This window comes from Ambystoma mexicanum, chromosome 7p (assembly GCF_040938575.1).
Source record: "Ambystoma mexicanum isolate Mex_15411 chromosome 7p, UKY_AmexF1_1, whole genome shotgun sequence".
NCBI classification, from domain to species: Eukaryota; Metazoa; Chordata; class Amphibia; order Caudata; family Ambystomatidae; genus Ambystoma; species Ambystoma mexicanum.
In genome coordinates, this window is record NC_090939.1 from 297482247 (window position 1) to 297508060 (window position 25814).

The following is a 25814-nucleotide window of genomic DNA, read 5'->3' on the forward strand; positions in this document are numbered from 1 at the left end:
TAACACCCAGATGTATTGCTTGGTTAGTCATTTCATTGGGTAAAATTGTATACTTGCCAACCCTACCGATTTAGGTGGTAGGATACCACTTTTTAAGCAGTCCTACCGCCTACCGATTTAGTGGCAACAAATACCGATTTTTTTTTTATAAAGAAAATGTATTTATTTATTTTTTGGCCTTGCTGTCTGAGGCCCGGCACAGCATGATCTGCATCCTCTGGTGCAGAGCCGGCTTTGGTGGGTGGGGGGGGCGAGCCGGGCGACCGCCTGGGACGCCATGCCCCCCAGGGCGCCATTAGCCCCCGCCACCCCACCTCAGGGGAGTCTTTCAAGGGCTCCCCCGAGCTAGCATAGCGGAAAAAGGAGCGGGATCAGACATGCCACCATTCTGAAGCCCCCGAGAGGGAGATTTCAGCACCGAAATCGGGAGAATGCATTTGCCCCATAGGAATGCATTGGGGATGTTGTTATTTTAGGCGGGAGACTGTAACAAATAGTACTGCTTTTAATGAAAAAATCGGGAGGGTTGGCATGTATGCGGGATGCAGGATTTTGATGTAAAAGGCACCCACGGCGGTGGGCTAAATGCGCCCTCTGCCGCGGGTGCTTTTGACAAAAGGCACCTTTAGCCCCCCACCACCCAGTTCAGGGGAGTCTTTCAAGGGCTCACCCGAGGTGGCGTGGTGGCAGAAGGCGTGGCAGGCGCCTCATTGTCATTGAATGCACCCGCGGCGGCGGGCTCATTCAATTACAATGGCCTGCTGACACACCCTATTTCTATCATTACCTCCTCACCGGACTATTTTTGAAACTTTAAGATTCCTACAGATTTTTGGGTACAGAATGTTGGCATGTATGAAATTGATATCGGAATGTGCAAGGGAACTTCCTTTTATTCTTGCATGACGAGCAGTACCTGATTAAAGAGCCCACTAGCCTCTGTACAGCGCACACCACCCATATTCATCAACTAGTAACACATGGTTTCTAAAGTCAGTGCAGTGGTGTGCACAAGGACGTTTGACAGGAAGCATAGCACGCTTCATTGGTAGAGCAAAACATTTAGGGGGTAATTCATGGATTATTTGCACCGGAAAAAAAACAGGATTTGTGCGCCATTCTGCTCGCAAATCTCTGTTTAACAAATGGGGATTTGCGAGCTGAATGGCGCACAAATCCCGTTTTTTTCGGCACAAATGATCCATGAATTACCCCCTTAGTCGGTCGTAAAGAAAGTAGGGAGAGGGCCATCTAATGCAGGTCAGGTCATGAGACTGACAGCTGTGACCAGCGTGCGGCTAGTTTGCCTAGCTGTAGTCCCATTTCCATGTCGGTTGACAGCTCGCAGGGAACGCGTTGTGCGCACAAGCTGCTGGAGAGTCGTCTGTTTTCGCACGACGTCACGACAGGCAGAAGTTTCTTGGTCTGCGTGCCGATCTCATCGAGCACGAAAGTTGTTGCCGGACTCTGTGTGATTCTGCTTGTCAGCCCGTGCAGTCCATTTCCAGGAGAAGATGGGGGGAAAGAACAAGCAGCGTACCAAAGGCAACGTGCGGGTGAGTGAGCGAGCACAGTCCTTGACACGTTACTGACCAGGGGAGGATAAAGAGCAGTAGTGGGACAACCTCTTAAGAAAGTAGCATGTGACGAGCCCCCTTAAACCTAGTCTTCTGGGAAACTAGAGGTTGTTTGTTTATGATGGTGGCACGCAGCAGTGTCCTTGGAGATGCTAACCCCAGGCACGGGCATTGATGTACTAACATGCTTAATTGTTGTGTATTCTGTCTCGCTGCTGCCCTTGAGCCGTTAACTCAGACCATTTGGTGGGAGTGTACGTCACGTTCTTTACTCTGTGGCAGTGGCACTGTATAAAAGATCCCATAAAGAACCTTTTGGATCTGAATAGGGATGTATAGTCCTCATCCCTGGAACACTCTCTGACACTAGACGTCTTAATCCTTTAAAGACACCCTGAATTACCACAGCCTGGAGACCGGGATTGTACACTCAAAGTAGGGCTCTAGTTTGCATTACTCTTAGGCACACCAAGACATTCATCTCTAGTCTGTTCAACTGGTTTATGCCCCGCAGAGATTTTAAGTGACGTGGTGGACGTGTGCCTAACCTATAGGTCATTAGAAACCTCATAGATTGCGAGGTGGGTGTAGAGTAAACTCTGTAATGCCTGCCATTGGACAAAACTCCCCCCATTTCCCAGATATCCTCTGCATTCAACACTGGAAGTCAATCGCAGAGATCCATGAATGCTGGACAAAAGATATTATCTGTACTTCCAGTGCTCCAGATAAGATTTTGAGGTGGGAATATTTTACTCCCTATTTTAAACTTGGAGAGTAAATGTGATTTGGAGGGAGTAAAAATTAGTTTTCTCCTTTCCAAGAGAGTAAAAAGTATGTGACATCCAGACACGTGCAAAGAGTTAAAACTGTATGAAAATCATGATCATGCGGCAGTGTTACATACAAGCAGGTTTCTCTCACAATAAACAGAAAAAGCACATGGTGCAGTGGCACAAACACCTCTCACAAATGGAACAAATGAGCACTAACACTCTGAGTTTCCCTTGCATGTAAAGAAAGGTTACAATAGGAATATAAGCTTTTTAATGCTTCGCTCACGTAGAGCAGGTCCCCAGACTTTCGTTCCAGGGAGACCACGAATAGTGAATCACACTGGAGCAAGAAAATGACATACCTCAACACTGCTGCCACTTGTAAACAGCGATGACCAACAAAACAAAATTTGGTCTAGCTAGGCACACATTGAATCTCCAGCACTAGAACTCTACCCTAAACCACCAACAGCACCCACCCACATGCCTGACCTCTGGGCTGTTTACTGGATCCCAGCCAGCCCACATAAGTCCTAACCCTGCAAAAATGCACACAAGCATCTTTAATTTAAATTCTTCGAACCTCCTACACATGGACTGCGGTCACCGAGGGCGTTCCAACCACAAAGCACATTGAGGCCATGCAAATGGGGAAAGGGCACTATATAAATGACCAATACAATACAACTTGAGGAGGAATAGTGTAGGCTTTCCCCACGCACGCAGAAAAGGTGAAATCAGGACAACCCCAATGTAAGCTTTAATCACGTAGAACAGGTGGAGGGTGTCAGTGCAAGGTGTAAAGCAAGGGTAGAAGATTCCCACACAGAACAGATCACAAATGTGTGTCTGCAGTAGAAGCTCATCTCATAAAAAAACAATGTAACAAAGCCTTCAGTAGTGCACACTCCACTCCCAATATAGAAAAGGTATACCCAGCACAGGAAATGGGTTGGAACAAGACGGAGTGGTGCTCTGGCAAAACTTGCCTTTGCCGGAGCACTGCCCTGTCCCCAGGCCCGGGGCCTAGTGCAGGTCACTCCTAGACAGATCTGTTCTGACGCAGAGTTACTGCATGCACAAGCAACCTGCGTTTCAACAAGCAGATGGCTTTCAGAAAATCTGGCACAGGAAACTAAATACAGAAACATCCAAAGCCAATCTTACTTGTTGCAGCGGTCCAAACTGGTATATATGTCCTGCAATTTACAAACATTTATTTTGTTAGGATGAGTATTGTGAGCAGTCAAAACTGCAGAGTCCAACTTCTGTTATTCGGTGAAAAAAGGGTTTCTTACTCAATCCCTATGGGTTCTTTGAAGAAATACTGTATTTCAAGACCTAGCCCCTCCTCCCCTCAGACCTGCCAAGGAGGAGAGGGTTCCCCCAGCTAATGTTTTCAATTTCCAACTCTGGGTATACCATGGATCTCAGTAGATCAATGCAAGATTACCACACTTCGAACTGATACCTTGTGGGTCACAACAGTGCATGTTTCACTTGCATGGAGAAGGAACTGCATGGGGGTGGAGCAGTGCAATCACCCCCACGCTGAAGAGGTAAATTAAGAGCCTCACCACAGCAGTGCAAGTTACACTCGCATATAACTGGATCATCATCGGTCTCAGCAGTCCAAATGACTGTCACAAAGAACATGCTCAGCAGGTGCTTCACAGATCCAGCAGTGGAAGAACCACCCATATAGAACAGGAACAGTTAACTGAGCGCACATAACCCGTGGGTATCTCGGCACTGGTTACAGAACGTAATGCCAGTAGAATAAAGAAGAGATTGGATGAGGAAGAGGACACCGTTAAACAGCCAAGTTCATGCCATGTTAGCGATGGAACTTTGAAACCACCAACGTAAGGTATCTTGACAACTCCTTCAAATGCCAAAATCACGTTTTTTTTGGCGACAGATAGTCTTTTGAACCTTCATGCATTACTAACGTGATGCATGATTTATCCCCCAATTGTGAAGAATTGCAAACCTAATCCCAGCCCCAGTCAAGTTTCGCTCTCTTGAATCCTCGTCTAAGATCACTTATAATTCAGAGGGGAAGTCACACGTGTCTATTAATTTACCATCACTGTTTGCCCCAGCTATGCTGGATTAGAATTGAATACCCCACTAGGTGCCACTAATATTTTTGCTGTGAACCATGTCTTGAACTCGCAGGTATGGCTTTATGAAAATGTCAACGGCTACCTGATTTAGCACAGAGCTATAATAGCCATTACAAAGTCTAAGATCTCTTTCTTGGAGGGTTTCATAACAGCCGTCCAGAATCGAGAGAAACTTGATAAGGCACTAGTATCTCATCATTCTCAACAGGTATTATTCCAACCAGGGTTTGGCGGCAGGGGGGCTCTTTAACATCAAGCCCGTTAATAGTTGTTTGTGACACAAAAAGGGCGATTGGGATTGCACTATAAACAGGGACTCTGAGCCTCATTCTATCAATGCATCTATCCTTCTCACATTGCAAAATCAATCAATTTCTATCCCAGAAGTACCACTAACAGGTGCTATGAACTATGCAATCTTCTATCAGAGAAGTGAAAAAAGATAGTGAAATCCTGCAATACTGCCAGTAAAAAAGTGTAAAAACAAGAAGTTGGTGAGATACAATAGTAACAATGGCTCGCACAAATCTTTGCTTAACCGTACCTTTCCGACTGAGGAGGTTGAGTGCTCATCGAATACTACCAAAATGATGAAAGTGGGTAAAAAGAAGAAAAGGAACCGCAATCCCCAGCTCGGTAAGCGACTGGATGTGCTGAAGGAAATTATGCACTTGGAAGATCTCAAGTCGGCAGGGGGCAGGGGATGTCTCAGAGGTTGCTCAAGAAGCAATATTGGACTGCTTGCTCAATATATTTCAACCTATTCTTTAGACGAAGCCCCCCTGCCTCCAAATCACTGGTTTGTCAGCTATCCCGACCGAGGTGGTCAATGAAGCAACGTGGCTATTGCTAAGCAACTAGTGATGACTTGCCCTGGAATAAACAAAACTTGATCCTTCAGATCATTTTGATGAAAACACCCAGTTCACCACCCTGGAAGAATGAAGATTGGGAGCCTTATCGAAAGCCAATTCCTTGCAGAGAGCTCCATCGTTAATTGGGCCACCCTCTCATGATACTGGTTGAGGACACCCGACTCATTATATTGGAGGAACGAAGGGGAGGAGCCACATCTACAGCTAATCGCCCCCCCCCGCAAAAAGAGCTTAGCTTTCTACGAGAACTCCTTTTGTGCGTGTGAAACTGGGGTGAAGCAAATTTTGCTAGAAAGATTGCCTATAACTAAGGGTCATAACATTCTGAATCGATCAAATGTCCTGTCACTATTTAATTCAGTTCAGTTTTTAAAATGGATTAGTTCAAAGATATTGTTCAAGCCGAATTTATGAACAACCATGTTTTTGATTGTCGTACTGCATACTGACTCTAAATTGATCGCTCAGCTACTTCTTCAAGCCGCAGAGTATTTACTTAACCTGTGGATACGATCCCTGAGAGTACTCCATGGAAACCAAGTTGTATTCTTCTCCAAGTCCCAATGATCCCTTAACTAAACCTAATCATTTTTTTAAAGAGAAACACATGTCTTCAAATTACGGGTTCTAATGACAGTGCTTCTAAAAGGACAATTCAACTGAGAAAGGGTGATCGTAGATCAGGTGCTGAACCTGACAGTTGGTCATTTCTGGCCAGAGCCCTGCAAACGTATCTCAGAGCCTAAATCTAATTCTCTTACAAGCAGACCCCTCCACTTAATGTCTTGGAATACGAGAGGGCTCTAACATTTATTTCAGGGCCTGTTTTTTAACCTTATGTCTCATGACATATTTGCTTTGCAAGAATCTTGGCTTTAAAAAAAAAACAAAAACTCAGTGATGGTTACTCATTATTCCTCAATCCTTTGCGGAAGGGCTTTGTGGGCCTTCATACTGTGGGCTTGCTAGTAGGCCTCCACAGTGGCTTAAATACCTCTGCTAGTATCTGGGATCACCCTAACCCATTTGTTCAAGCGATTGAACTCCCATGGGACTCAAATTACTATCCTAACGTATACTGGAATCCAGCTGGAATTACACAAAAGGCTTTGTTGAATACATTCGCAGGTGTAATTACATAATTATCTGTGGTGATCGTAATATCTCTGGTGTGAATTTCGAGCCCATTCATTTGGAAATCTCTACTTCTAGGAAAGCGGCGAGAAAGAGAGGAACCTTTTGGTCCTTATTCATGCAGACCTGTTGGTTTGGGGATGGTTGTACCAGTGATATCTGATGCATCTGTTTGGTAGGGAGTGCAGTTGTGCATGTTATGCTGTGTTTGGAACTCTGCTCTTCCCAAAGTTACTGAAGGAACTTATGGGCCATGATGGGAAGCGGCTAGTAAGCTGCTGCAAATAATAGCTATCTGACGTGTTGTTTTGACAGGGGGAGAAATGACTGATAATTAGCCGCCATACAACATGGGGCGGGGCTTTCACATTAGTTTAGTTTCTTCATTTATACCGCACGCCGAACCCCGAGGTAACTGTGCGCCAGAGACTTAAAGCGAGTTTCAACACGTTACATGCATTTTCAGAATTATACAAGACAGTAGATATAAGTGCAGTTGACCAGGTTACATAGTGGTCGCAATAGACAGACAGGATGGGGAGCATTACAAGCACGGTAGGATGAATAGTCAAGCAGTAGAGCATTTATTGTTGGCGAGCCAAGATTTAGTTTTTGCTCTGAAGGTCCAGAACGAGGGTTCATTTCTAAGGTTGAGCGGTATAGTATTCCATTGTTTAGCTGCTAAAACCGGGAAGCTTGACCCTCCTGGTTCTTTTAGAGTGAATTTAGGAATGTTAAGGCAATGTGAGTATCTTGTTCTGGTTGGTCTGACCGATGACCGTTTGTTTTTTTTTTTAAAACCTCTTTTTATTAGCATTTTTATAACATAAACATCCCTAACAATCCCCCCCCTACCCTCACCCAGAAAAACAAACAGGCCACACCCCAGTGTTCCATAATTCTCCAGCGAGTTGACAATCCCCCCCCCCCCCCTTTGCTCACGAAAGGTCCAACAGTCTGAGATGCTGCGGGCGCCACCCGATCCTAAAATCATCTCTAAGAAAGGCCAATACTTCGCCCCACTCGCTTGCAAAGCTCTGTAATGCCTTGTTCATAGCATACGTTGCCCATTCCACCGCAACCATCTCCCAGACCTTCTGGAGCCAGTCCTGAAATGTTGGGACTGTTGAGCTTATCCAGTTCTGGGCGATCAGTATCGTACCAGTCAGGATAAGCATCACCTGTGCTCTTTCCCTAGCGCCTGAAGCACATTCCATGTCTTCGTGCTGAATGCCCAACAAGATCCGCTCCGGGGGCCTTGTCTCCCCTGGGCAAAAAGCCTGTTGTTGAACCTTCCAAATTTCCTCCCAGAAGGGCACTATTCGAGGGCATTCCCACCAGATATACTCAGCAGTCCCCACCGCTCCACACCCTTTCCAACAGTCCTTTGATTTCCCAGGGTATAACCTGTGTAGGTGGGCTGGAGTGTAGTGCCAACCGTATCTAAGTTTATACCAAGCCTCCTGAGTCTGGGATGCTCTTGCTACTTTCGGGACTATTCTCCATAACCTCTCACATTCCTTCTTCTCTATTCCTCTTCCCAGTATCTTTTCCCATTTACCCATAAATGCCCAACTTTGCTTCGGTTTAGCCTCCTCTAGAATCCCATACAGCTGCAAGATTAAGCCTTTTGAGCCATCGTTAGACATTAAGAATTTTTCGAACTTGGTAGGGTCTCTAGTAGCCGCCCCTCTATTCTCTGGGTGCATCAACCAGTGACGCAGTTGGTAGTACCGCAATCTTTCCTCCTCCCCCAGGGCAAAATCCCTTTTACATTTGAGGAAGGAGCTGATATCCTTCCCAATAAACATATCCTGCATCCTCCTACACCCCCTTCCTTCCATTTCCTAAAGACCCCCCCTCCAGCCCGGTGTGAAATCCCCTTTTCCGAATATTGGTGTAAACGGGGACGGAAAGGTAGTGATGCCTCTTTGCCTGGTTAATCTATCCCAGTTATCCACCATTAATTTAGTAATGGAACTCATGTACATATGGTTAGGTCTGAGGCGTTTTGGAAGCCATAACACCACATCTAGGTCGGGCTTAGTTACCTCCCTATCCATTTTCACCCAGTGCTTCTCTCCTCCTTGTTGGAGCCACTCCCTTATGACCCTCAGTTGCGTAGCCTCATAATGCTGCCTAAAATCAGGTAGGGCCTCTCCACCCTCTTTCCTTGGGGCTGTAAGTAGCCGTCTACTGACCCTGGCTGTCCTACCCTCCCATATGAAGTTATTCGTTAAGGTTTGTAGCTCCTTGAAGAAGCACTCAGGTACCCTCTGAGGAACAGCCTGGAACAAGTACAAGAGGCGAGGCAGAATTATCATCTTTATAGCCGCTATTCTCCCTACCCAGGAAACGTGGAGATTTCGCCACCTTTGAAGTTCTTTTCTAATGCTTTTCATTAGCGGGTGGTAGTTGGCTGAAAACCACCCGGGGAGCATCAGGGTTATTCTCACCCCTAAGTACACGATTCCCCCTGGCCAGCCACCATGCGAAGGAAGAGGACCTCCTAAGCTCTTCCCGCTCCTCATTCCCCAGACCCAGGTCCATCAGTTCAGATTTGCCCATGTTGATGTGCAATCCCGAGACTTCCCCAAATCTCTCGAGCAGCAATCTACTAGCTCTACAAGATTGGGATGGGGCCGTGAGAGTAAGCAGCATATCGTCTGCGAAAGCTGCTACTTTATGCTGGATACCCCCAAATGGGATTCCCCGGATATCCCCTGACTCCCGGATGGCTTGAAGTAGAGGTTCCATATATATAGCAAATAATAAAGGAGATAGGGGACAGCCCTGCTTTGTACCTCTTTGCATATAGAATAATCTGGATGCCACCCTATTGACCGTCACCCTTGCTCATGGTCCAGTGTAGTTAGCTTTGACCATTTGTAAAAAGGCCCCTCCCAGTCCCATGCGTTCCATAACCCTGAAAAGGAACGACCACTCCACACGGTCCAATGCTTTCTCAGCGTCAAGTGAAATAAGGGCGGCGGGAGTGCTTGTTTTCCCCACCTTTTCCAATAAATGTGCTATTCTCCTAGTATTGTCTGCCCTTGATGAAGCCGGATTGATCCTGATGGATTAGATCAGGAAGAAGCCCCTCTAGTCGGTTCGCCAATATCTTAGTGTAGATCTTCATGTCGACGTTAATAAGGGTTATCGGCCTGTATGAGGATCTTTCCAGGGGGTCTTTCCCCAGCTTCCGAATCAAGGAGATTTTACCCTCTTTCATGGAAGGGGTTATTTCCCCCAGCTGCTCTGAAAGTATTGTAGAGGTGGGTTAGGTGTGACACCAGTGACCCGGCAAACCGCTTATAAAAGGCGGCCGGGAGCCTTGCCCCATGGCAATTTCCCTATCACCCCCTGAACCTTGTCTTCCGTTATGTCCTGATTCAAAATGTCTTGGGCCTCCTTCCCAACCCTTGGTAACTGGACTGTGTCTAAAAACTTCTCTTGATGTTGTTCATGGGGGTTTTGGGATCTGTAAAGAGATTCATAGTGCTCTGTCATGGTTTCTTGAAGATCCTCAAGGCGGGTAACTCTATCCCCCTTCCCTGTAAGTAGGGCTGTGATCGTGTTTCTCGACTCTGCCCCTCAAAGAAGTCGCGCCAACAGGGTGCCAGTTCTGTTGGCCTTAGCATAAAATGTCTGCCTCACTGATAAGAGGGCTCCTTCTGCTTTTTTACTTCTCAATAGATGTAGTTGGCCCACTGCCCTTCTATAATCCCTATGATTGCGTCTACTGGGAGTCTCAACCACCCTTCCCCTTGCTTCCTCCACCTCCAATTCTAGCTGGGATTCCGGGTCTACCATCTGCTTTCGTTTTTGTGCGTTGGCAGCTATACTTTCGCTCCGCATTGTAGCCTTAAATGCATCCCATCTCTCCCAAAATTACTGGGTCCCATAGTAGATAGTCAGGGTATTTCCAGCCCCATAATCTCTTTCTCAAGAAACCCAAATCAAGCTGCATTATGAGTATCCTATGGTCTGTTTATACCCATAGGACCCACTTCCACCTCCTTGACCTTCCCCATCAAGTTTAATGATACCCAGAAATAATCTATTCTTGATATGACCGTTTGTTAAATCTGTCTGCCAGATACTTGGGAGCGTCATTTGAGAGACATTTATGAATGATGACCAGTGATCTAATGGCGATTCTGTCTCGTACTGGGAGCCAGTGTGCATTCTGTCTGAAGGTAGAGATGTGAGTGTGCCGCGGGGTACTCCGTGCTGCTGTAAGGGCATTATTCTGCAGAACCTGGTGTTTGTTCAAGTTACGCTTCGAAGTGCCCAAGAAAAGTGTGTTGCAGTAGTCGATTTTTTAGAGCACTAGTGCCTTGGCCAAGGTGATGAAGCTAGTAGGTGAGAGGAATGCTTTGCAAGAATTGATGAGCTTATTAGTGTAGGCCGTGGAGGAGGCTAGGGCATTTACTTGCTTTTTGAATGACATAGTGGAGTCCAGGAAGACCCCCTAAGGTTTTGATATTCTTGGCCACTTTGATCAGGTTACCATCTAAGTTGATGGATGCGTAACAAGGGTCAAGCTTGTTTAGGCGTGGTTGTGGTCCGACGAGAAGCAGCTCAGTTTTCTCGTTGTTGAGGCATAAGCCGTGTTCAGCCATCCACGCCTTGATCTCCAGGTGGAGGTCGTTGATCAGTTTGGAGTCCTCTTCGTAGCATCCTGACAACGTGATGAGAACCTGGCTGTCATTTGTGTATGTGACCCCCCCCAGGTTGTCAAGGTGGTCGAACAGGAGCTTAGTAAAGGTGTTGTTGGTGATGTGCACGAGCCTTGCGCGACACCACAGTGGATGGGGATGGGGTGCGCTGAAGCTGATGGTGAGAAAACCCTAGTGGTCTGGTTGGAGAGGAAGGATTGTACCCAGGCGGACGCCTCACTCGAGAAGGCATCTGCTGAGGCCAGATGTTCAGTGAGGATCTGGTGGTGGACGAGGTCGAAAGCTGCTGAGAGGTCAAGCAGCAAGAGCATGGCTAGTTTGCTGATGTCTTTTGCCTTGTACATTGTGTTTTTAATGGACCTTCTGCACCTTGTGACATTAGCCGCCCTGCAGCATGGGGTGAGGCTTCCACATTGTGTTTTTTTGGACTTTCTGCACCTTGCTGTGTTAGCCTCCCTGCAACATGGGGTGAGGCTACCACATTGTGTTTACTTGATCTATCTGAGCACTTTCTATTGTAGCTACCTAACTGTCGTCATTACCTGCTTTCTTTCTTCTGTGAATAGCTGCCCTGCAACATGGGGTATGGCTCATCATATGTGCCCACCGCATTGAACCTTTTTTTGTTTTTTTTTTAAATGTGTTTTTGGTTAAACCTGTACAAAAAAATATTCATTTTCACATTTCATATATTAACATTCTCATTTAAACAATTCTAATTAAAATCTTATTAAACAACTTTGCATCTTATCAAGTTTCACAATTATCAGTTGTAATCTGGTATCTATTGTACACTATTAAAAGACGGTGGCGTACAACAATATTAGACAATTTCATCTTGAATTTCAAAACTAATAGTTCTCGTTCTACTATCTTTAAAAAATGTCCTAATGCTAAAATCAATGGGTTATGAACACCGTACATAAGTCTATTCCATAATACTTCAGTACAATCCACAAATTCAATATTAATACATTTTTGCTAGTAAAATGTAGGTGATCTTGTAAAATGACAGCATTCCGAGACCAAGTGTTTTAATGTTTCGTTTGCTTCTTGGCAGTGGGGAAATCTGCATTGCATTGATAAAATACATAATGACATACCAGACCAATGCTGACAGCGTTCCTTGGTGTGGAATTGATTCATTTTAAAGTGCATATACAAGCCTCTGATAACAGAACAGGGAAATATGGCAACATATGGAATGCATGGTAGACGTTTCCTCAAATATTTTGCGTACTCCGAGTACGTTGAGTAAAAGTTTAGTTGCTCTATTGTGCGAATCCAGTCATCCTTGAACAGTTTCTTTTTGACAAAGGCAGGTCGAATGCATAGATCATTATGCGTTACACTAAGTATGTCTAATATCGCATTCATCCTAGTTTCAAACCTCTTAATTGTATCCAGTTAGTTGTTTACCATTGCATTTTGAAGATCTTTATATAAGCAATTTTTCGGTGGATTTAAGAATTTTGCATAGTTTGATAGCATATGCCATACTACTCTGCAGGATAAAGAGATGAGACTAAACTAGTGCCTGATCGCGCAATTCGGAATTGACATTGCCATGTTCAAGGCACTTTTGATTAATCGACCTTGCAAGGAGTCCAAGAAGTCGCTTAAATCAAAAGGACACAGGTCAAGAATGTCGATGTGCGTGGCTTGCACTTTCATTGTTAAGAAGTCGCAAAAGGGGATAAGGGAGAATTGGCAATATCTTTTAAAAATTATCTTCATTTGACTATTTAAAGAGTGTGATTTAGTTTGCATTACCACCCTTGTGACTGTCTTTTTTTAATATAATGGTTTTGTGTTAGGCCTTTCTTTCCAGATTGCTATGGAAGAGTTGCTGCTTAATTGGTATCCAAGGTAGCAAATTTCCGGTTGTATTTGCACTTCAAGATCGCCTGAACGATATTTGATTTTCAAATTGATTTTCCTACCGGCATGCCGGATCAAAATGCTAGCAATTTCGCCTGAAGACCAGATGGGGTGGTGTCCATTATGAGCAGGTCGTCAGCAAACGCTAGCCAGTGTAATCTTATTGTTCCAAGTCTTACCGGGTACATCCCCAGTTCATTCCATATCTGTTCCAAATCGCAAATATAGAGATTAAAAAGCATTGCTGCAAGGTTACAGCCCTGTTTTAGGCCAATATAGGTTTTAATAGCTTCAGTTATAGCTCCTTCTCTTGTCAGCTTTACCATATATGCAGTGTTGGAGTGCAACATTGTTAACCAATATATTATTTCTGGAGGAATTCCCAATTTGAGTAATTTAAACCATAATAGTTTCCTTATCACACAGTCAAAAGCACAAGATATATCCATGCTTGCTATGTATATTGGATAGGCTCCTTTATTTTTTTGTACTCACAATAATATGGGACATCAATGTTGCATTCAACGAGGTGCCCATCTCCTTTCTTAATCCTATTTGCGATTTCGCAAGTATGCTATTATTTATAACAAACTTTTCAAAGTCGTACAGTAGTAAACTCCCAAAGATCTTTGCGCTTGTGTCAATAAGTGAAATGGGTCTGTAGTTATGGGGGTCTAATGCGTTACCTTTCTTGTAAATAGGTACGATTATTGACGTACCCCATTGCTCCGGTTTTCAGAATCACATCAAATTTAATTTTGAGTATGGGTGCCCATACAGTTGGATCAGCTTTATACATACAAGCTGGTATGCCATCTGGGCCTGGTGCATTAGACAATGATAATTTCTTAATTGCCCATGTAATGTCGGTTTCGGACCAATTCAAAGAGTCCCATTTCACAAAGGAATTCAACACAGACGCATTGGATCTGAAACGAGGCGGAATAGAAAACTTTTCTGTTATATAAGCAACCCATGAGTTTGCCGGTACAATATTCTGATTCAAAGTATCCTTTGAACTGGTAATATTACGCATAATTGACCAAATATGTTTACGGGTCGATTCATGGAAATAATGTGCGCTGAAATTTTCGGCGAAAACGTGCGAATCACAGTGCCAGTACAAAAATCGCAGCGAAACCCGCGCACAGCGATTCATGGAAGTCCGTGCGTGAGGAAATTCCAGAATGTGTGCCAAAATACTGCGTGGCGCACGCTGGCGCACACGTCTTCAAACCGCGTGCGCTAAGCGCACAGCGAAAGCGCACACAACAAAAGTAGGTGTAACACGCGGAATGGGGAACAACGCGTGAAAATGTGGGCATCACGGGGGAAGTACAGGAGGCAAGTGCGCAGAACGCCCACACTTTCGCCTACAACACGTATTCATGGAATCGAATAGGGCAAACCAGCTCACGGGCAAAGACGCGCACAGGCCTAAAGACGTCCGCCACACGAAGGCAGGCGGTAGTGTCCCTGCGCATGAAAGAAATGTGCGCCAAAATGTGCGCTAACAAAAAGGACGCATATACAGCCATGATGAATGTCCCATACTGTGGCCCTCTAGGACAAATGACGTGCAAACGGGTATGCGACAAACACTGACACCCGCTGTGTGAAAAATAGCATGTGCGTGTATTTCGGGGGTGCGTGGGAAGTTTCATACGCGATGGGCCTTGGGCGAGCGGGGTACGTGTATTTCAGGGGTTCGTGTGAAGTTTCACACGCGATAGGCCTTGGGCGAGCGGGGTACGTGTATTTCAGGGGTTCGCGTGAAGTTTCACACGCAATTCTGCTGTCAGAGCGGGGAACGTGTATTTCGGGGGTGCGCGGGGAGTCCTACACGTGAATTGGCAGTGTAGGTCCCCCCAGGTGTCCCCTCTACCCCCTCCACGACCCCTGCAGGCAGCCCACACCACAGGGGACTACCCTGCACCCCTGGTCATGTCCCGCAGGCAGCCCATCCACCATGGGCATGCCCCCCAGCCAAGGCACATGTCACCTTGCAATATGATCAACGACTCATGTCCCCCTGCACCCCCACCCCCCAGCAGTCAGGGGCACCTGCCAGCAGGCCCCCACTCATGTCCCCTTGCACCCCCACCCCCCAGCAGTCAGGGGCACCTGTCAGCAGGCCCCCACTCATGTCCCCCTGTACCCCCACCCGCCAGCAGTGAAATGGCGATTCCATGACACAAACCAAAAGTCAACTATGTACATCAACACATGTCCGCCACACGAAGGCAGGCGGAAGTGTCCCTGCGCATTAAAAAAATGTGTGCTATCAAAAAGCACGTATATACAGCTCTGATGAATTTCCCATACTGTGGCCCTCTAGGACAAATGACGTGCAAAGGGGTACGACACAAACACGGACACCCGCTGTGTCAACAATGGCGTGTATTTCGTGGGTGCGTGGGAAGTTTCACACGCAATTGTGCCTGGGCGAGCGGGGTACGTGTAAATCTGGGGTGGGCGGAGAAGTACAGGAGGCAAATGCGCGGAACGCCCACACGCATGCGCCAAAAAAGACGCACTAATCCGGAAACACGTACGCCAGCAGGAAGCAGGCGTACGTGGACCCGCGCAGCATAAAAGTGCGCGCAAACAAGCAAGCTCAGACGCCAGGATGAACATACCGTTCCTAGCAGCAGTGGTCGTGGGATACCGCAGGAGGAGGAGGAGGATAGTCGGGCCCAGAATTTTCACACCCAGAACCAGCCTTTTTGGCATGCCTGATGACCAAGTGTATGGGTGGTACAGGTTTCCACCTCACATAATACTCGACCTGGTCAGTGAGTGGGAGGAGGACCTCGCATCACCCACCCTCTGCTCCCAAGCACTCAGCCCCCTGGAGAAGGTCCTCAATGTACTGCACTTTTTGGCCACTGGATCATTTCAGCGGACAAGTGCCATAGTGGGGGGGGGGGGTGTCACAGGCCACACAGTAACGCTGCCTACACCAGGTCTTGGCCATCGTGACTGCTCGCCCATCAGTGCGCAGGCACATATACCTGCCCAGAACACCTGCAGAAAGGCAGGCTGTCGTCCAGGATTTCTACGGGGTGGCACAATTCCCCAAAGTCCTAGGTGCCATTGATTGCACCCATTTGGCCCTATGTCCCCCCAGGCCATCAGAGCACATCTATAGAAACCGCAAGCACTGGCATTCCATCAACGTGCAGGTAGTATGTGATGCCAAGGGAATCGTCACCTCAGTATATGCCAACTATCCAGGGTCCACCCACGACAGTTTCATTTACAGAATGTCAATCCTAAACCGGGACCTAGAAGCTGGGCGGCATGGCGATACATGGCTGCTTGGTGAGTATAAATGCCAAAGCACATGCATGTATGCCAGATACTGAGTAATGTCACAACCCCACTAATGATACCCATCACCACCTCCCCAGGGGACAGTGCCTACCCTCTGAGCACCCACATGATGACGCCAATTCGGAACCCCACCACGCCACCCGAGGTAAGATACAACACAGCCCATATTGCAACCCGGGGCATAGTGGAGCGCTCATTCGCAGTGCTCAAGTCACGCTTTCGCTCCCTTGACCGTTCTGGTGGGCAGCTGTTATACGCTCCCCCAGTAGTGTGCAGGATCATAGTGGCAGCATGTGTCCTGCACAACGTTGCAACACGCCGGGGCCTGCCGGTGGACATGGTGGTGCCCCCACATCCCCAACCACATGCACGCCCGCTGCGCATGGGAGGGGAAAGGGCACGGGTGAGGCAGCCCGAACACAGCTGGTGGCTAATTACTTCACTTAGAATCGCACCCCTGTGGAGTGCACACAGCCCTGCCACATACCAGCTGACAATCAATGATGATGACATGAGGGACAGTCAACTGTCACAACCATACCATCCTGAGATTGGTCACCTTGTCACAATGTGTGCATCCCTACCTACAGAAACACCACCAATGCTGTGTCATCAAAATACACATATGCTGCTAAATGCATGACCCCCTTGCAAAATACAACATGAGAACAGTGTCATGTCACCCAACCCCTCCCCAGCACTGCCACCCAACACACCATGGCATGTCATGCTATGTGAGAGCAAACTAAGCAATCCCAAAAACCTGACACAAGTGTCACAAAGTACAGTGTCCCTAATGGAAACTGGACACACACAATATGCTCCAACTACAACACACATGACCAAATACTTACCAACTAAACAATGCATCTAGACAAGTTCAAACATTTCTAAAACATGACAGTACTAAGTTAAAGTATTCGTAGTCATACAACCTGAATATGCCACCACATCACCCCCTTCAAACTGTAGTCTTGCAGCCTTCAAAACTGGTCTGTGTACTGCATACAACATGAACTCCATCTCCAAAGTAGACGGCCTTGTGAAGACATGAGGAATGAACCTGCAAATTCAGAGGGAGACATGGAAGCAAAATCGTACATTAATACACCATGCAGTGTACAATACAACAATATACACAAGGAATGTATACACAGTATTGACTACAGACTGCCCACACAGCTCATGGGAGCCCAACGTCACTGTGTACATCACTGTCACTTGGTCACACCCTTTGCAAGCCCATGGAAACGGGAAGCAGGAGGGGTGTGTGTCTCATGAACCCAAGCATTGCCCAGCCGGAATACAGTGGATGCCCATGGGAGCCACACTGGCAACACACTGACAACATTTTTTAAAAAAAATCAAAATTCAAAAATGCCCATGTGGGGGGTGGGGGGGGGGCTACCCAGGAGGTCAGGGGACAGGGTGCGCACCAACAGCCACCTGTGTGGATGTTGGGGGGGGGGGGGGGGGGGAACACCTCCATGGGCTCATGGCCTGCACGGCTATGCCAATGTGGGAGAACTGCTGCCGTCGCTCTCATGACCCTCTGCTGCAGCATCAGGAGGTGGTGGTGCTATGGGAGGCAGCCCACGCAAATCCCTGGTATGGTCCTCCATGGCAGCAAGCATGCGGGTGTGGAAGGTCTCGTTCTGGAGGATTATAGTGCGGAGATCCCCATGCAACACCTGACGTGATGCCTGGTTCTCCTCCCGAGTTGCCCACATCTCAGCTGAGAGTGTACTTGTGAGGTGCTCCAGCCACTGTTCTGCCCTAAAATTAGCGGAAGTCTCAAGCTCAAGAAGAGTCTGCCTGAGGTTATGGAGTTCTTCACTCGGGGCTTCCCTGTGGGCCTGGGACTCTATTGAGATGGATTGGCGCAGAGTCTCCAGTGCCGCCCGTCGGTCCCTGTTGGACGCCAACATGTCTTCCCTGTGTGATTGGCAAGTGGAGTCTGTTGCCTACTGTAGTTGCTCCATCTGCCTTTCAGGGGGGATAATGGAAGTGGCCACCCTCTCCATTGCCTGAGCCATAATTTCAACGGATGCTGCCTGTTGGGTTGCCATAGCGTACATGGAGTTCTCCCATATGCTATTGCCTGGTGGCGTATGGCGATGTGCACCTTGCTGTGCTGGCACCGCCTGAGGCTGCAGGACTGCATTCCCCCTCTGATCTGCTGGCCCAGGAACAAGATCAGATGCTGTGGAGTGTGATCCTGCATCCGTAACCGACAAAGGCGCCTCTACCAACACTGACATCCCCATAGAGGGATCTACCCCTGGTGCAGGTGGGTTGGACAGAACAGAATCCCTGCCAGAAACACTTACCTGTGACGGCACATAGGTCTCATCATCCGAATCAGCACCTGAATGGAGGTCTGGGGAGGTGCACCCAGAGACACCCCTGGAATGTATGGTCTGCAGGAGGATTGGGTTCTCACCCACCACCACACCACGTCCCCCGCTGGTGCCCGGTCGTGCCTGGGATTCCTCCTGGGTCTGCACCATCTCCTCAACCTCAACAGCATCAAGTGCGTCATCCCTTGCAAAAACATGAAAGAGAAAAAATGGAAACAGGCATTAGCACCATAGCACACAAATATGCCTGTCAAGCTACAGAACCAGTACATGATTCACACATGTCCCACATGACTATAACCCTCCCATGCCTGCACAGTCACTGAGTAGTAAGGGGAGGCAAAAGGCAGACACTGATGACACCAATATGGGAGAGCAACACATTTGCTGCATGCTGGGTAGCACCGCCATCACACATTGGCCTGTGAGTGGCATGTCCAATACACATACATGACACATGGCAGCACACAGATGGCATTTAGCATAGCCATGGTACATTTGACAAGTACAGCCATATGTCGGTGATTGAGTACTGTCACCCATCCATGTGAGATGGACATGATGACATGAAAAATGCAGCATACTGTGACTAAGTACACATGTGCCACTCAATGCAATACATGCAAGGTACAAGAATACAGTAATAGTTGGCTGATCTATTTTTCGTCACATTGACATCACAGGAAACATCTGTCATTTTCCACATGCAAACAGGCACTCATCTAAACATTTGTGCTGGCCAATACTCCCATCAGCCTCAATGGTCTCATTGTGTACATAACCAGGTAAAGCATTGCCCCAGTGTGGCCAGTAAACAATGACCGAAGCAAATCACATATGTCACAATATGGTTGATAAATGTCTAGCAAAAAAGGGGAGAGTGGAAAATATTATCCTGAAGGCACACTTAGAAATTCTGACCAATGTAGTTGCAAGATAACAGTACAAGGTCAACTGCACAATTGCACACCTAATAGGATACTGTGGGCAGAAGGGATGCAGTCATAGCCAAATACAAGGCACGTGATTCCATGTGAGGAAGGAAATGGGTGACCCATAACACTCTGGAGTACACACCCTCACCTGGCACTCAATCAGAACCCGTCACCCAAACAACATACACATGCACTACACACACATGCATGGGCACTCACCGGCCAATTTGTCATAATCTGGTAGTTCTCCCACACCTCGGATCTGTTCCTCTGTGACGAAGGTCCCAGCAACAGACTCATGTTCAGTGAGTTCGTTGTCCTCTTGTGGAGACCCACCGCCAGTCACCAGAGTAGCGGCATGATTTGAGGCCAGCTTGTCCTTTGCTCTGCGTTTCAGGTCGTTCCACCGCTTGTAGCAATCGTCTGAGCGCCTCACAAATCCAAGGGCACTTATGTGGTTGGCGATGGTCTGCCAGTGTGCCTTACGTTGACCAGGTGTGGTCTTGGACCCTGCAGTCACCACCATTTCGTGGCTATGTTGCGACACATAGCTCACAAGTGCATTAAGCTCCGCGTCATTAAAGGAAGGCTTCCTTGACATGCTGGAGTGTGTAGCCGTGCCTGGGGTCTCAGCCTGTCGTGCCAGAGCACCCTTCTTCCTCTTTTTAGAAGGTGGAGCGGAGCCAGAGTGGCTAACGCCGCTCTGGTCAGTAGGGGCAGAATCACCGGTGGACTGGGTTGTTGGAGTGTGCGAATGCACATTGACCATAGGACTTGCTGCAGGCATTGTCTGAAGTGTGATGTTGTCAAGGGGAACATCAATATGATAGACCAGGACCGACACTGTCCTGGCTGGGAGAGTCAGAGCTGGGGCGGATGGAGCTGCAGCTGCCCCTGCAGCCTCACCACCCTGCATACTTGGGGCAGCAGATGACATAGCTGCCCCAGATCCACGTTCCTTGGTGACAACTTGCACCGCCACACGTGGCCTAGACTTGCTGACCTGGAAGTCAGCCAGAGAGTCATCCTGTGCCAGGTCAGGTGCCACAATGGGCTGGTCCAACAGGGGCTGAGCTGGGATGACCTCAGCCATGTTTCCCTCAACCATGGGGGGGGGCATGGGTGTCCCTGATTGGTCCTCCACACATGGAGGTCTAGGGGCACCCTGCAAATCCTGGCCACGTCCCCTACCGCGCCCACCACGTCCACCTTTTGAAGGTCGGCCACCTTTGCCTCCCTTACCGCTTGGTCACCTCCCAACCATGGCACTGATGTTGTTGTGCGTATGGGAGGAGCAGTAAACTATTGTCCTGGGCAATTGGGGGTTAAAGGGGTAGGGTAATAGATGGAATTCGTACCCTAGTGTTCTAACAAGGCTGTCTGTGACCCCTGGGGGAAGATGACGGGTCACGCAACGCACAGGCAGCCCAAAAACAAAAATAAACGTGCACGCAACCCCTCGTAGACCACGTGCGTCGAAAAATGAACCCGCACTATGCTGTGGCACCCAGAAACACAAAAATAAGTATACGCGTAATACACGCAGTCTGCAATGACCTCTGAAGGGGAGTGCGTCACATGGGGCAAGCACAGTTGCTAAGCACGTGCGGAACTCACCGTCTGCCTGGAATAAGAATGTGAAAAGTACACGAGTGTGCGCTTTGGCAACACCCCCGCCAAAAGAAGAATTGTACGTTGTCTGAGGAGACAGGACATAAGGAGAAGTGAACACTGTTTGAGGAAACAGGCCCAAAAAAAGTAGAAAAATGAAAGCTGTCAGAGGTAACGGGGAGTACGAACCTGAAACGCTGTGAAGTAATCGCGTGTGAACCGACAAGTACAGAATTCACCCACTCGCTCTCCACGAAAAGCACGTACAAGAAAATGGCGTTCTACACGTACCTTTTAAACTGACCCACACGTACACGTCACTTACGCGTGTACGCGTCCTTTCCTCCAATTACATGCGCTGACACTCGGACGTGCAGCTTTTCCACGTGTGCTCTGCCATCACCTGCTATGAGGGAAACACCTGCGCGTGTCACGTCACAGACACACTTACGCGCTAAGGGCCTTTGGTCCAATGAAATCGCGTACATGCGCTGACGCGCTTACGCACTAAGGGCCTTTCCTCGAATTACACGCTGACGTGCAAGATTTTCACGTGCCAAATCACTCCGTATCAAGCTGGCCACGCGTTCACACACGAAGACCACGCTCCTGGCCAGAAGGCCGAATTACTGCCCGCCAGAGCCCCCAGCACGCTGCCACCTGCTGCTGCCTGATTGCCTGCTGCCCAGGTGCCCTGCCATTTGCTGCCTGCACGTCAGCCAGGGGTGCTGTTGCTGTGACCACCCCTGCTGGAACCGAAGACTCCCGACTGCTATTCCATCGCTCCACAGCCTAGCCCCAGGACCCAGTTGCCCACCCACACCTGCATCTGGGGTTGCCATGTCAGGCTCTACACCATCTGGCACCACTGGCAACCCCCAGCCAGAGAGGCAGAGGGGCACCAGCTTCACTGCCACCGAAGTTGGTGTCCTGGTGGAGCAAGTCCTGGGGCAGTATGATGCCCTCTTCGGAAGTACGCGCGCCGACAACGAAGGACGGACTCGGATCTGGACGGACATCGTGACTGCCATCAACGCAGAGGGAGTGGCAGTCCGCGACTTCAACATGTCAAGAAGCGCTGGGAGGACTTCAGGTCGAGGACCCTCAACAAGGCCCGGCGCCTCTTGAAGGCAGCGGATGCTAAGGGGCGCCGGGGCCACCTGTCGGAACATCAGATGAGGGTCCTGGAACGCATATGCCTAACGCTCCACGTCCAGGTCCTTGAGAGGCAGACCCGTCTGGAGTTGAGCGGTAAGTGTACATGCATACTGATTGGAAGCTGTGCGTGTGGTGGTGTGCCAGTAGTGTGCAGGTTGTACATGTGGTTTTGTAGGGCCATGTATGGATGTGTATGTACAGGGCTGTGAGGCTGACACATGCAAGTCCTTTCATGTGTGAGCACACATGTTTGGATTACTGTGTATGTAAGTTGGCATGGTTGTGGTGTCACACATGGATGTTGGTTCCAGCTGCATGTATCCACATGTACATGTGCATGTGTGTGTATTTGACAAGGGTGCAACAGTGATGCAACATGGATGCATGTGAGACTGATATGTAGAAGACTGATTGCCAGATGTGACATGGATGCCAATCTCATCACTGCGACAGTTGGCAGAGGTGTACACATGCATGTAAGTGTGGTGGCGTGTGTGCATGTCTAGTGCACTCCCTGTATTTCATGTGATGTCTAGCTCACCTTTGGCTGCTCATGCTGTTGTATGTGTATGGATGGTGCTGGCTGTTGCAATATGGCTGTGGAATAGCTCATGTGCGTGAGTTGCAATGACATGTGTGTTGGGGATTGTGATGCCATGTCTGAAGTTTGACAATGCCACTCATGTACAACTGTCATGTGTGTATGAGTCCATTGTACAGTGCCCTGATGTCTGTCTCCTACCTCTCCCTGTCTGCAGCATCAATTGATGAAGAGGGCGGAGAAGGTGCTGTGGAGCACAGCGGCAGGGATCACACCACCAGCCTGAGACGCAAGGCCCGGCTCCCCTCCCAGGTTGTCATCTCGTCGGGAGTGAGGAGTCCGGTGCCGCGTCCCAGGTCGCAGCTGCCGAGGGTAGGTCCAAGAGGCGGAGGTTGGAGTTGGACTCCTCGGCAGCCGAAGGGGTAGCTGAGACCCCACAGGGCCCGACGGAGGAAGATGGCACGGAGTCATCCAGGTTGGTGGGGGGTTTGGTGGAGGAGGAGGCCGTGCAAGGGACAGAGACGGGGTCTGGAGGTGGGGATTCCACTGGTGCTAGTCGTGCAGTGCAGGGGCAGGCACAGGAGGCAGCACAGGCCGCCGCGGAGGTGCCTGTGTGTAATCCTGTCCCCGATCCTGTGACTGCATCATCTTGCACCAGCAGGGATACCTACTTCCAGACCCGTTCTCAGGGAGGGGATTGGCTTACACCAACTGGCCTTCCTCTCCCTGCGGATGTGGCTATCCGGCACCGGGTTGAGCCTGTCCTGGGTGGGGTGGCGTTGCGTCAATGTGCCATGCGAGCTGACCTGCAGTCTTTTCATGAGGAGACTGCACGTCTTCTCGCATGGCTCGTTGACCGCGTTGACCCACTGGGACAGCTCACCATGGCCGGATTCCTCCGTTTTGTGGACCTTGTTCCGACCCCCTCCTCAACTGAACCCCCTATGCACCAGTCGTCCTCCGTGCCATCTTCCCACCCATGTGTCACCTGGGTGCCCTGTGGAGCGGCCTCTGACCCTGCGGCCAGGCTGGTGGAGGACACATCCCTGCCACAGTCGGGAGTCGGACGTCCAGCAGGGGTGGCCACCTCAACAACTGCACCCCAGCTGGAGGAGGATGTGCAGGCAGCAGGAGCCAGGGCACAGGCAACGGCACAGCAGCAGCAGCAACAAGGTGGGAGCCATGATGGCTCAGGGCCTTCATCATCGGAGGGGCAGGCATCGGCCGGAGGGCAGGAGGACCCTGGACGGGAAGTGTCTTCCGTGTGGCAGCGGTTGGGCCATGTGATGGATGCGGAGCGGCAGAGGGCGGAAGAGGCACGGCTCACGGTGGTCAGGGCGGAGAACTCCATGCGTAGGGCCCTGAGGCGGGCCGAGTGCCTCGAGGCCATTTGCAGGGACCTGGAGTTCCAGATGTCATCGTCCCTGCGAACCCTCAGGGCCATGGAAGAGGACCGCCTCCGGGACATCGAGCAGGAGTTCGATGATGCCCTGGCCCGGGACATCAACAAGTGAGCCGTTGGACTTGCCCGCTGCCCTTGTAAATAGTTAGTATTAGTTTTTCTTTATTTTGGACCGCTTGGACAATGGACCACATTTTTGTATGTAGTTTTTTTATTAGATAGTAGTTTTTGGTAGGTTTCATTTCTTAAATTGGGCTTGTGGACCCTGGATTCTTCAATTGTACATAGTTCTACATTGGATTCATCTTTTTTAATTTTTTTTTTGTGTTCACCATGGAGCAATGGTTTTTACTTTTTATTTTCCCTTGGATTTGATTTTTTGAACTGTGACTTTGGACAACATTTCTTTTTGGATTTATTTTGCTTATGTTTTCTTGATTTTCATAATTTATCGGACATGGACCATTTCTTTTGTTATTCCCATTGTTGTGTGTTTAATTTGATTTACGTTCATGTTATCTTTAATATGTATTTTTTTATACTTCCATTTGTGGTATCCTCTCATTGGTTTCATGCATGTCACAATATGGGTTTTGACATTCACTTGCACCCGTTTTGTGTGTGTGTGTGACGGACATGTGTTCATTTACATACTTGCCATTGGGGTTGTCATGTAATTGGCATTTCTATGTGGGTGGATGCAATACTTGGGTGGGTCTTTGGCATGTGGAGGCTGGCCATAAGGGCCAGGGATCTAGATTGTGATGACGTGTTGGCTGGGGGACATGTGTCAGGGCCTGCTGGCAGGTGCCCTGCACTGCTGGGTATGGGGGTGCAGGGGGACATGAGTGGGGGCCTGCTGGCAGGTGCCCCTGACTGCTGGGGGACATGAGTGGGGGCCTGTTGGCAGGTGCCCTGCACTGCTTGGGGGATGGGGCTGCTGGGGGACATGAGTGGGGGCCTGCTGGCAGGTGCCCTGCACTGCTGGGGGTGGGGGTGCAAGGGGGTAATGCGTTGATGATCACTAGTGCAAGGTGACATGTGGCTTGGCTGGGGGGCATGCCTATGGTGGATGGGCTGCCTGCGGGACATGACCAGGGGTGCAGGGTAGTCCCCTGTGGTGTGGTCTGCCTGCAGGGGCCGTGGAGGGTGTAGAGGGAACACCTGGGAGGACCCACACTGCCAATTCACGTGTAGGACTCCCCTGCACCCCCGAAATACACATACCCCACTCGCACAGGGCCTATCGCGTGTGAAACTTCCCGCGCACCCCAGAAGTACACGTACCCTGCTGAAATCGCATGTGGAACTTCCCCCGCACCCCCGAAATACATGTACCCTGCTGAAATTGCGTGTGGCACTTCCTGCGCACCCCAGAAATACACGTACCCTGCTGAAATTGCATGTGGAGCTTCCT

At 49.0% G+C, this 25814-nt stretch overlaps 1 protein-coding gene across 1 annotated transcript in view; it reads left to right on the top strand.

Annotated features, from left to right (window-relative positions):
* Positions 1-1399: 1399 nt before the first annotated feature.
* Positions 1400-25814, top strand: part of LTN1 (listerin E3 ubiquitin protein ligase 1) — a 1629727-nt gene continuing 1605312 nt past the window's right edge. Inside the window, exon 1 of the mRNA XM_069636371.1 lies at positions 1400-1556. Within this exon, the coding sequence (XP_069492472.1) occupies positions 1515-1556 (42 nt within the window). The 5' untranslated portion in view covers positions 1400-1514. The remainder of the gene's footprint in view (positions 1557-25814) is intronic.